Raw genomic sequence first — 12,915 nt, 5'->3', positions numbered from 1 at the left:
GTACGCATGAGGCCAATGAAAGCCGACGAACGATAGCCAATGGATTCGGCACTCGGCCTCTCACCTTACCAAACGGAGGAGTTGGGCCGAGGTATTCGGCGAGATGGAATCGTAGTTGGCTCAGAGAACTTGCCGAGACTATTCTCATTTTGTTATTGCTACAAACTAGCTTTTTAACTACGATTTCACCGACCGATATTGTGATGAAAGTCGTCGCATGTGCCGTATTTATTTTACTGCAAGAAGGTAATCATCAGTAAAAGAAGAAGAAGAAGAAGAAGAAATGACGCTGGCGTACGACCTCTCCTTTAAAGCGTAGGGAGCAGTGTGGTGCGACAAAATTGAAACGCTATCCTATAACAGTCATGAATGATGATGTGGTACTCACAGCAAGGAGCGTGAGCTACAGAGTGGTGTTGCAACTGTCGTCATAGGAAAGGTGGACAGGAGCAGAAATGATTAGTGAACAAGTTAACACAGCAAGGAGAAGATTTACTTAACTTGTATTCCTCCAAGCGTACGAAGGCTGATTATAAACAATGCAGCAAGAGATAGTGCAGCTCATACAACAGCTACAAGGACGAGGCTCACTGTACCGAGCACGAACGATGACGACATAGCGAAGGAGGTGTGAGTGCAGGTCGGGCGAGTGGCTCCTGCCGCCGTCCTGTGTCGCGGCGGCAGAGGGCGCTTGTAGTCCAGAGCTGCTGGGCCTGTGGGTTCAGCGGGTCCGCCGACATTCCGCGCGGTCACTACTGGCGTCGTACGGAACTTGCAATTCCGTTGCCATTTTCGCGACACATGTGGGACAGCATTGATACACGATACCAGAAGAACAATAACAAAATATGAGCAACGTAGGGCAAGTTATCAGAGCGAGCTGGGTTCCGACACGGCCGAACCCTCGGTCCCGAGCCGTTGGGTGGTGTGGATGAGAAGCTGGACGCCATAGCATTGGCCGTCAACGTTCGACCGAATTCACTCTTGTCGTTCGTTGACCTTAAGCGTACCTCGGCTAATTATGTGGTCTGTTGTCGTTGGTTGGCCTGAGGTGTACTCGCCTTTTGTACGTCGCGATTGTGTGGAATGTGAGGAACGAGCAGCGCGCTTGTCGACAGCGACTACGGGCCGGCCGGCGCTGGCGGCGCGCAGGTGAAACAGGAGCTGTTCGCGGGCGGGCAGCAGGCGCCGCCGGGGGTGGGCCGGCAGCCGCCCCCGCAGCAGCAGCAACAACAGCAGCAGGGACAGCAGCAGCAACAGCAGGGGCAGCAGCAGCCGCCGCCGCCGCAGCAGCAGCAGCAGCAGCAGCAGGCGCCGGCGCCGCAGCAGCTGTCGCCGGGCGGCGGCTACCCGGGGCCGAAGCTGGGCGCGGCGGGCCCGGGCCCGCAGTACTCGCCGCAGTACGGCGCCGTGCCGGCCGGCGCGCAGTACCGCCCCCAGCCGCCCCCGCAGCCGCCGCAGCCCGCGCCCGGCGTGCCCAGCGCGCGCCAGCCCGCCGCGCCCGGACTCTCGCTCAGCCAGGCGCAGCAGCTGTCGCTCCAGCAGCACCACATACAGGTAGGCGGGCGCGCTGGCACGTTGGCCAACTTGAGAAGAAACGCCTCACTGCCTATATTCAACCCTTTCGCTGCTACACACGTACTCTTTGTATTCCTTGCCGAGCCTGCTTTTGTTATTGCTGTACTGATCACCAAATGCTGGTGCCTTTGCTGCTTGACGGCATACCGGCCGATATCAGATGCTAAACATCCGATTTTTCGAAAACTATTAAGTGAAAAAATTTCATTCTTGCACATCTTAAAGTCTTCACTTGATAAAGAACTGAAATCATTTCCTTATCCGTCATACGTATAGGGCTGCATGAAGTTAACTAAAGTATTGCACGAACTTTTAGAGTTTTGCAGAGGTAAAGACGCATTGCGTAAACTTCGCATGTGATTGATTTTAGCTCATGCATTGCAGTAAATCAAATGTAGAAAACGTAAGAAATTGTATTTAAAAATCGGAGCAGAAGCATATCTCATTTCGTTCTCGAGTTATGGGTTGTATATCTGAAGGACGAGCGCGCGACGCGTCCATTGACGTCCTTGCGCATCGCGAGTCATGCGATCATAACAGTCATATCTCATAAACGATTCACGGGATCGAAACAACGTCTTTTTGCAAATGACAACACGCAGTGAGGCACATATGTTGCATGACAAATACGCGAGACTTTTCTGTTCACTGAGATGCAGCAGTGAGAGATCGACAATTGAGTACGCCTACAGATGGCCGTACCGTTGTAATAAACCCAAGCGGCGTGCGTATACGCCTGGACACCGCTATGGAATAGCATAGGACGTGTGCACACGCCTGCAGCTGCGAATGTGTGATAGACCGGTATTCGAGGAAGACTGGAGCAATTCTGCCACCACCACTTTATATTTCCCGTTGACATCACAATAACAAGAGAGAATGCGCTACGTGCAGATGCATGTACACGAACGTTTTACCCCCCGCACAATAAGCGGCTAGAATAGGACACGAAAACGCTTAAGATTGCAAGAAATTACGCATCTGCGGTGAGGACAGCGGGGTCACAAACAGACTGAATAGCGTGTTAGTGTGTTGATTCTGCTGGGAAACAATTGTTAAGAAAAACATCCGACACGTGGCGCCGTTTCCAAGTTAATTAGCGTTGAAGTTAGACAATCCGGTAGCTGCGTGCAAATTTAAGCGGCACGCTAGCGACGGTGTCGCCGAACGTGTTACTCGTTTGGTTTCCTAAAACCTAGCAGGAGAGCGGACAAAATTTGGACGTGCGATGGTAGTAAGCATCGAATCCAAGTCACATGCTGAGCGGTCTCGTGCGACGCTTTGAGGAAAACTGACACGAATTGTATACTATGCGATCAAAAGCATCCGTACACTCCCCAAAACATACGTTTTTCATATTAGGTGCATTGTTCTGCCACCTACTGCCAAGTACTCCATATAAGCGACCTCACAAGTCAGTAGACATCATGAGAGAGCACAATGGGCGCTCAGCGAAACTCATGCACATCGAACGTGGCCAGGTGATTGGGTTTCACTTGTCTCATACGTCTGTACGTCAGATTTCCACACACCTAAACATCCCTAGGTCCACTGTTTCCGATGTGATTGTGTCATCGTCTCTATGTGAGATTTCCACACTCCTAAACATCCCTAGGTCAACTGTTTCTGATGTGATAGTGAAAAGGAAACGTGAAGGGACACGTACAGCACAAAAGCGTACAGGCCGACCTCGTCTGTTGACTGACAGAGACCGCCGACAGCTGAAGACGATCGTAATGTGTAATAGGCAGACATCTATCCAGACCATCACACAGAAATTCCAAACTGCATCAGAATCCACTGCAAGTACTATGACAATTAGGCGGGAGGTGAGAAAACTTGGATTTTATGGTCGAGCCGGCTGTTCATAAGCCACACATCACGCCGGTAAATGTTAAACGACGCCTCGCTTGGTGTAAGGAGCGTTAACATTGGACGATTGAACAGTGAAAAAACGTTGTATGGAGTGACGAATCATGGTACACAATGTGGCGATGCGATGGGAGGGTGTGGGTATGGCGAATGCCCCGTGAACGTCTCTGTCAGCGTTTGTAGCGCCAACAGTAAAATTCGGAGGCGGTGGCGTTATGGTGTGGTCTTTTTTTTTCATGGAGAGGCTTGCACCTCTTGTTGTTTTGGGTGCCTCTATCACAGCACTGGTCTACATTGATGCTTTAAGCACCTTCTTGCGTCCCAGTGTTGAAGAGCAAATTGGGGATGGCGATTGCGTCTTTCAACACGATTGAACACCTGTTCATAATGCACGGCCTGTGGCGGAGCGGTTACACGACAATAACATCCCTGTAATGGACTAGCCTGCACAGAGTCCTGACCTGAATCCTATAGAACACCTTTGGGGTGTTTTTAAACGCCGACTTCGTGCCAGGTCTGCCGGACCGACATCGATACCTCTCCTCAGTGTAGCACTCGGTGAAGAATGGGCTGCTATTCTCCAAGAAAACTTCCAGCACCTGATTGAACGTATGGCTGCGAGAGTGGAAGCTGTCATCAAGGCTAAGGGTGGGCCAACACGATACTGAATCCCAGCCTTATCGATGGACCGTGCCACGAGCTTGTAAGTCATTTTCAGCTAGGTGTCCGGATACATTTGATCGCGTAGTGTATCTGGCAGGCCGTTTGAATTCACGCGCGCAACGTTCTTTTTGGGTAACTTGTTAATTAACTCGGAAAGGGCGCAAAGTATCGAATTTTTTCCTTAATAATTATTTATCATCACAACCTACCCTGCAACACACTTACGACCTTCTCACACTGTTTTTGAGCACCGTGTATATAGATGTATTGTTGCAGTGGTAACGGCACGTACTAGCCTTTTCATCAATGCCAATACGCACAAACATTTAGATTGTGAATAAGCCAATATTCTATAAGTTCGCCAATGATTCCGATAGATTGATATGAGAACCAGTTCTTTCCTTAAAAACCACCACAGAAATTGTGTTGCAGTGACATTTACTAACTTGATCGGAGACCGAAAGCTATTACGGTTTGGGGCATTATAGTCATATAACAGGAGCACAGACTGGAAGAAAAGATTATTTTCAGACGTTGTAGTAACTCAAAAATGTTCATGTTTTCCTTTACAATGGAAAGAACCTTACAGTGTCCTTATTGGCAGAGTACCACTATACGACTGTCTAATGATGGACATTTGGCCATCTTTCACAATCAGTGCGACACAGTCTGCGTCTCACCTCGAGTCAAAGTTCTACACACGCAAAGTCCACCTGCTCTTAGGAAGACAGCCGTTTGTCTGGTGATGGGCAGTCAGTGAGTTGAGCGTTCAGCATCTCTCTTTCTGTAATCCTCCGTAACAGTCTATTGGATCCGTAACTAGGGTAATGCAGCTCTACATGATGAAGGTGCGTTTCATTTGTAATCAATTGTTTGCAACGTATGTGAATGAAAATAGATAACAAAAAATAAATCTGAGTTACTACACTCGACAAAAATTTTGCTGCATACAGCTCATATGCCTTTTTATCAGTAGCGGTACATGTGTGGCAAGACGTAGAATACTTTGTAAGGTTAATTTCTGGTGCAGAAGCATTACCTTTTTCCATCGATGGAGAAACTCTACTTCCAGAACTGAGCTATTGTCGAGATGACGCTGTCTCTTAGTCTCCAAAGAAGCCCTGTTCGGAATCTGACCTTCGGCCACATGCAAACCAGTTTTGTCCCTCTGGCTGCTCTGGAACTACTCTGCGCAATGGAATTAAAGGTTCAATTTTTTGAAACCCCATAATTGTCTCCCATTGTGACGCAGAACTGTGAAGTTTCGCCCACAGGTATCTACGACATTCCCCTGTAAAGATGCAAAAGACTGGTGCTTGCGAGTTACGTTCGGTATCGGCGACGCTTAAAACGGCAAGGTGTCGACACGTGCGAGAAAAAGACCAGAGCTCATAAGTTCATGAATGGTTAATGACATCACATCGGCACCAAATTTAACCACAATTCTGCCCATCGCCATCGGGGACGTGTCACAATCCATTTTACCCATATTTCACCCTCTCCGTTTGATGCCACTGCGATGGAAGTCAGAACTGCGACGCCCATTTTTAAATGATGCGGTTTTCTTATGAGTGGTGAAAGAAAACACTTCAAAGATACCGCCGCTCAGAGTCAGCGCGAAGAGGCCTCGGGAGGTGGCATCAAGGGCGCCATTGAATCACCCTCTCCCTTTGGGAGTTGATTTCCACTCATTTCGGCTCGAAAACGACAGTTTCCAGTGCGATGAGCAACAGCACGACTTTATTGAAAATCTTCGATGCTGTTGACAGCCCCAGGACTTTTCAATCCTTCTCTACATACAATGAATGTGATCTCACCCTTGCAGAGTGTAGCATGGTCAAAAGTTATCTGTGGTATTCAGAGTGGAAATACTAGCGACGAAACTTCAACGTAACGCGAATAAGGAAAATGTGTTAGTGCTTTTTCATCCCTTCTTTGTCTCTCTGTCTTGTGGATTGTGCACGGGGAGATGTGACATTAAGGAGGACATGAATGAAATGCCAGAGGGTTGCTTTAAGACCGCCCCCGCCCCTCCCCCTCCCCCCCCCCCCCCACCCGGCTTGGCAAAACCCTTGGTGCCCTTCGAGCACCATTATTGTGGGTACTTCGAAATTGTCCCTACAGTGATACTGATTCAACGATCCCTACCCACAGGCGGGACAGGCAACCTGCTCTACTCTTCCGCCTGCTGCCGCATGCAAAATCAGAGGGGTGTCGAAAGGGTTGCCTATCTCATCGGCCAAGAGGGATCGGTAAATGCCTGTTTATGTAGAGAGACATTTTTAAAATGAACAACAAAGGTGTGCAGGTGGCACCGACGGTGTTGTCAAACTGCGAGACATTAGAGGGATGACAAGAGGAGGATTGAAAAAGCAAAATTTCCTTTTTTGTTTTGGATCACTTCAAATTTCGTGGAACAAGCTCCTAGTGGTTCCACCCTGTATACCAAAGCAAGACTTGCAGTCACGCTACACTCCATACAACCAGGCCCTGTGATTTCACCTTTTTAGACAGAATGGACTATCATTCACAAACATCCAGCCTGACACCCAGCAGGTCTATAGAGAACAGTTGGCGTAATTTTAAAAGAAAAACTTGAAACAAAGTTGCTTAACGTCAACGGTACTCATTGTATTCATGTTCAGAATGTTTTTTTGTACGACAGTGTATCAATAAGTACTACTTCTACTACTAGTAATAATAATAATAATAATAATAATAATAATTATTATTATTATTATTATTATAATTTCTCGTGGCTCAACGACACGATGTAAGTCTTCGACAGGACGCCACTTGTCGATTGCGTGTCTCTAAACAACCCCAGTAATCCTAACAGGGAAGGGGACCTACAGTTTAAAACGGAATCCGACCCACCTGTCGTTCCTGTCGAATATTCATATCATAGAGAGGCAGACTGAAAAATTCTGTGGTCCCACTGAGATTGCATCCAGCAGCCTTTCTGTTTCCAGACACGCACTTTACCATTAGACCACCAGCATATTACGCATATCTCGACAGCTTTTTTCCAAAGTGTGACCAGAGATAATAGCTTTTGGGGCAGCCGCCTTCCAGTGAGTGGCATGTTATTCCTTACTTCAGTTACACTTAAGCACAAAACTACGTCTCAGTTTTAATTATGTTTCTGGTTCGTTTTAGATTAGATTAACTTTGACATCCAAGTCAAAGTAATTTCAGTTTCAAGCTCCGAATGGTCGAGCCGCAGAGAAATATAGTGCGTCGGTCGCGTGCGGGCGTTATTGCTCGGCGACGGGGAGGGTATTACGACCGCCGTGTGGCTGGCTGGTGTGCGGAGAGTTTTAATATTGGCCGAACGACGCCTTGGGGCGAAAGCAATACCTGTCCAGGCTCTGGGCAAACACCCAAATCTCCCCCACCCCCTTCTCCCATAGCCTAATCGACGACGAGCCGATCGAACCGGTGGTGGAACTTCCGAAAATGCCGATGCCCTTGGCGGCGCGAAGTGAACGCGCCTTTCATGTCAAGTATAAGTTCACTTACTGCGTGAACATTTCTGAACATCCGTTGCTAATGTAGAGCTGACATTCCTCGAGCCTGGTTCTCACAAGACCAGCAATTTAGTCCAGTGGCGAGTGATTTAGTGCGACTATTACGAGAAGAAAAAAAGGATAAGTGGAAGACTCGCGCTCTGATAGTTCTGTGCAAATTTAATTATTTGTATAGATCGTTCATCTGCAAGTTTTGATGAGTGAATTTGCGAGTATCACAGTACGTGACATTAATGCCCGTATAATTCCATTGCATTATTGCATTGACTTAGAAGCTTAAATTATTTACACAGGCAAGGGACCGTAGACATTAATATTTGACATAAATTTCAACTTGATATCTTCACCCTTTCCAGAGAAAAAAGTTTCTTAACATATGAAGAGACTGACGGACAACAAAGTGACGCTGTTAGGCTTCCGTTTTTACTGAGTGAGGTGCGGAACCCTAAAAACGGCGAGTGTGCGTTCACACGTGGTGTTGTTGAGCAGGTATTCACTAATGTGGATTCTACAGTGAAATATTAGTGAAGAAAGGAATATTAGGATTTAGCGTACCATCGGCGACATCATCATTAGAGAGGGAGCACAAGTTAGGATTAGGATGGATGGGGGAGAAAATCGGCCGCAACCCTTCAGTGGAACTACCCGGCGTTTGCCTTAAAAGTTTTGTGGACACCACTGATAACCAGGGAGCTGTTCTCCCGAATGCTAGTCCAGGATCTTCACAGCTTGGTGCAGGAGCGAGTCGAGTAACAAATCTTTCAGCAGTTCTTATCCTCCAAGAGGTGGGTGCAGAGAGGCGAGGATTTTTGTGTTGTCTGGAGAGACGCAGTAGCAGCAGAATGGGTCGGTCAGCAGAGCTCAGTGACCTCAAACGTGGACTAGTCATTGTGAATCACCTGAATAACAAAGCCATCGGGGTCATTACAGCCCTTCTGAAGCTGCCCAAGTCGACTGTTGTTGATTTGGTAGTCTATTGGAAACGCGCAGTCCTCGTATTCTGACGGACAGGGACCGTCGAGCACTGCCGAGGGCGGTTCTAAAAAATGGCACCAACTCAGCGGAAGAAATCACTTGTGAGTTCCAAAGTGCGCCGAGCAATCCAGCTAGTACAGTGACTGTGACTAGAGAGTTGAAAACAATGGAGCACTTTGTTCGAGCAGTACCTCATGAGCCACACATTTCAGTAGTCATTGTTAAGCGACGCCTGAGACGGTGTAGTGCGATAGTGAAGTATGGAGGTGTTACGGTATGGGGACGCTTTTCGTGGTTGGGGTAAAGCTGTAATCAGTCCAAAGATTGCTTGGAACGTCATACTGCATTAATAGGTATGGCCCTGCTGGAGGTGGTAAGCTTTACCTTGTTACTACCTTTGAACTCATTCACTCAGCCATTAACCGGAGGACCTGCAGTTTAACGTGTACTACGATCAACGTTGCAGCTCGGCATTTTTCACCTCAACAAACATTGCCGGAGATGAAATGAAAATTGACAGGGAAAAGTGCTAGATCTGACTGGGAATCGAACCCCAGACCTTTGTATCCGTAAACTGGCTCTTTACCACTGGGCCTCCGCGAACTAATTATTAGTAATGAAGTGCAGTACAGAAGTAAGAGCAAGAGATAGTTATGGGTAAATCAGTATGCCATGAATACACACACATTTTCATATACGATAAAGCTGCTTGTAACGAACACATTCACATTTTTGTCCTGTTCCGCAGATTTGACCACAGTTGCAACGCAAGGATTTTTCGCAGTACGAAATCAGTGTGATCTCTGGCCTTTACCTATTGAAATTAAAACTGCAGTTATAAAACTACGCCCTTTACGCGACGCGCTGAACGGGGCGGTGACCTTGTTGAACCATTCGCGTTGATCAACTGCTCCAGCATGCATCCGTGTACATTGTACCTTTAATTCTGTTGTATTCATTGAGAAAGCTTTTCCTCAAAATGAGTTAATGGACAATATATTTCTTAGCTGAAGAATTATCGTCATCGTCTTCCAGGGTCATTAAAATATTTTTTGACAAAGACTAAACATTAATTTTATCTATTTTTGTCGCGGTGTCGGCGTTAGTGCTCGGCCCAGTAGCATCTGCTGTTAACTGTCAACAATTCCGTCATTATTTGACATTGTCGAATCGGAAGACAAGTGATCTTTTATGTTAAAATGTGTGGATAAAAAATCCTAATTCAAGATCGCTAAACCTCTTGTATTGATTGCTAGTTTCCGATCATTGACGAGCCATTTTCAGATCAGTAATTACTTAATACATTGTGTGTCGACCAGCAAGCATTTCACATCGTTACAGTGTGTCAAGCTGAATCACTCTTGTTGTAACGTACACAGTAAAGTAGGTCGCCATATTTAAATAATTTAGAACGTTAGCTAGTCATGTCTCTAGTTCTCATATTGCCGCACTTGTGTTTAAATCCAAAGAGACTGGTTGTGGCAACTGTCATACAGTCCATGTATGGGTGTCAATATGGCGTATCCCTCACAACGCTAGCTACAGGAACAAGGAAGTAGCTGTCAGAGAGCTCATCCTGCAAAGTGAACTCAATACTGCACTTTATCAGGGTACGTGTAAGCGGAACGGCACAGCTACTGCTACGGAAGCCACACTGTGCTTGCGCCAACTGACATCATCTCCCCTCTCCATGCTCAACTGTCAGTTTGTTATTCTGATTCAGATGTAATGACACACGAAGTATTTATTGCAGTACATAGAGTTGAGAGAACTGGCAAGGGCGTTTCCCGTGCGTGGGTGCGTAGCGCTCAATCGTTTCACATTTTGGTAGGAGAGTGTTCCTATTTAGCTCAGTTGGCAGCGCTCAAACTTAAGTTGCGGAGTCAAGAAACTAGGTGGGCGGTTGGTGTTGTAGTGAACGGGAAGGACTGGGCGAGTTCTGATTGAAGCCAGTGAGTTGGTACGATCGGCGGGAGCCGTAAGCAGCAAGTTTGCGCCAGTGTAGGAACTATTAGAGGTGTACAGTTGCAGACCAGTGGTCGCATCATGACGTTTTCTGACAGTAGCTTGACTGCCACAGGGGGAATAATTAACAACATCGCAGTAGTGATAGGTGTAACCCTGCCTCACGGATCAAAGTGGGGCCTGCGACCATTATTTATTTGTCTCGCGCGCCGCACATCGCCAAGGATGCGAGTGTGACTTCGCGCGACGCCACGGAAGTTGCGAGGCGCGGACGAAAGGGACGTTTCAAACCTTCGAGCCTTGGCCTCCGGTACAACCTCCGTTGAAGAAAGTAACGGAGGTTGTACATGATCTACCACAGGAAAATTCGCGAAAATAATACCGATCGTGATCACTGCAAATAATGAATTTTATAAGACCGCAGGCGATTCTGTTGGAGCAATTGCCAGTATCGATCGCCGAACGATAAAAACTCGAATGATAAATGCAATTCTATTGATAATAATTAAAATACACTCAGCTTTGGGTAGGATAGTGAAAGTCAGTAAATTAGATGGATTTGTGGTAATTGAAACGATTATAACGCAACATATTTTTTAAAGTTATTGCACCAGATATTGCTACACACATTTCTGGCAACAATCTACACAGACTGTTTAAATATGACTAAAACTGTACTAACTCGGCGGACGCTGTCGCTACGGTATAAATAACACACAGCAATCAGCATATTTCACAGTATTATTTAAATGAATGGTATAATAATTAAAAGTTATAAATCTTTCACAGTTGTAACACAGGGTGCGTTACTACAGAATATGGCGACAAGTTTTATATAAGCAGAATTTAAGTAGCAATACTTTTTTAGATCGAAAATTAATGAAATGCGTTCTGTAGACAATGAACACTAAAAAAATTAATTTAGATTTTAATTACACAGTAGCTTTTCCTTCTAACATTCTGCCTGTTTCTTAGACAGAATATTAACAAATTTACACAGATAAAAGTTTCGTAGAAACTTGGTAAGTATTTTTCAGTTAAATTCAAGTTGGTACAATGTACTGGAAAGTAGTTTTACACAGGATAATGATAATTTGAAGTTGAGCGGCTTATTATTCAAAACAGTTACAGTTTCTCAAAAGTGATACATTGAAATTAGAGAAGTTGGCGTTATTCCGACCTGTGTGTCAGGTTCCGTATTAAAGTTGGGGGATCAAACTGTGCCCCTGACGTACGCCACTGACCAGCTCCACTACAGTGGCAGTGGTGAGCTGCGACCTGCAGGCGCCGCGGCGGTGCTCCGGCGAGCGGCGAGCGGTCCCGTATGGCCCGGACTGCGCTGCCCGTTATCTGCGTTCCGCGCCGCCGCGCCCAGCCGCGCAAGACACGGAAGCTTATCTCGCGGGCCCACTGCGCTGCCCCGTTATTCTGCTGCTGCGTCGTCGTCGTCCGTCCACACTCCTGCCTACCTCTGCAAAGTGTCGGGGGTCCACCCCCCCCCCACCCCCCCCCGGCCACATGGCCGCATCATATCATTGTCCGTCGTACAACGTCCTTCCTCTCTCCATTCGTTCCTAGACCCTGTGCCTCAGGAAACTTTAAGGAGCTCGAACAACATTTTTGCGTGTTAGGCCGCGTCATTGTGAACCACCAAAACAACTACAAGATCAACTTTTCAACAGTGGTTGGTTCCGAGGGAATGTACCCTTCATTTTAGATACGTCGCAACATACGACGTCTCTCGAGGCCCACGAAGGATTACTTACGTAATTCTTCTCGCTGCAGGTGTTTCGACGTGAATCCGATGACGTATATGCTTGCGAAATCAGGAGACCGATTAGCAGTCGCGTGTCGGAGCATTGAACACTACGTACGACTGCGGCAACACAGCAAATCGGCAGTAGCCGAACATCACCTGCACTGTGCCAGATCCGCCAGTTCACGAGAGACCCGAGTGCTCGGCCAACGTGTATGCAGCAGCGGGAAATAAGTGAGTTCTGTAACAATTAAACGGGCTGGCTACCAGCGATCGAAGACCAACGTGACAAGTGTGTTCGCCTCTCTGGAACTCGATAAAAATCCGGGCTCACCAGCGTAAACATGCAGTCACAAGAGAACTGCTGTGGAGCAAGGATGTCGTGCCGCAGGGAAACGCTGCCGATTCGTTGTTACCCGCCAGTCACTGCTAGAGCAACAAAGCACCCTTCCAAGAAAACACCACTCCACAGTCACCTCGACTGTGGACTAATCGATGACATTCCAGAATGTACACTATCCCGAGAATCCAGAAGTCCAGTCTTTCTGAAGAGGAGCGTTGCAAAGACGTTCAAAT

General features: G+C 47.0%; 1 protein-coding gene across 1 annotated transcript in view; it reads left to right on the top strand.

Annotated features, from left to right (window-relative positions):
- Positions 1-12,915, top strand: part of LOC126095647 (neurogenic protein mastermind-like) — a 149,811-nt gene that overhangs the window by 20,629 nt on the left and 116,267 nt on the right. The window contains exons 6-7 of the mRNA XM_049910408.1: positions 1,119-1,263; positions 1,294-1,557. Of these exons, the coding sequence (XP_049766365.1) occupies positions 1,119-1,263; positions 1,294-1,557 (409 nt within the window). The remainder of the gene's footprint in view (positions 1-1,118; positions 1,264-1,293; positions 1,558-12,915) is intronic.

This window comes from Schistocerca cancellata, chromosome 8 (assembly GCF_023864275.1).
Source record: "Schistocerca cancellata isolate TAMUIC-IGC-003103 chromosome 8, iqSchCanc2.1, whole genome shotgun sequence".
NCBI lineage: Eukaryota > Metazoa > Arthropoda > Insecta > Orthoptera > Acrididae > Schistocerca > Schistocerca cancellata.
Note: the sequence above shows the minus strand (reverse complement) of the source record. Positions and strands in the feature narration are given on the sequence as shown.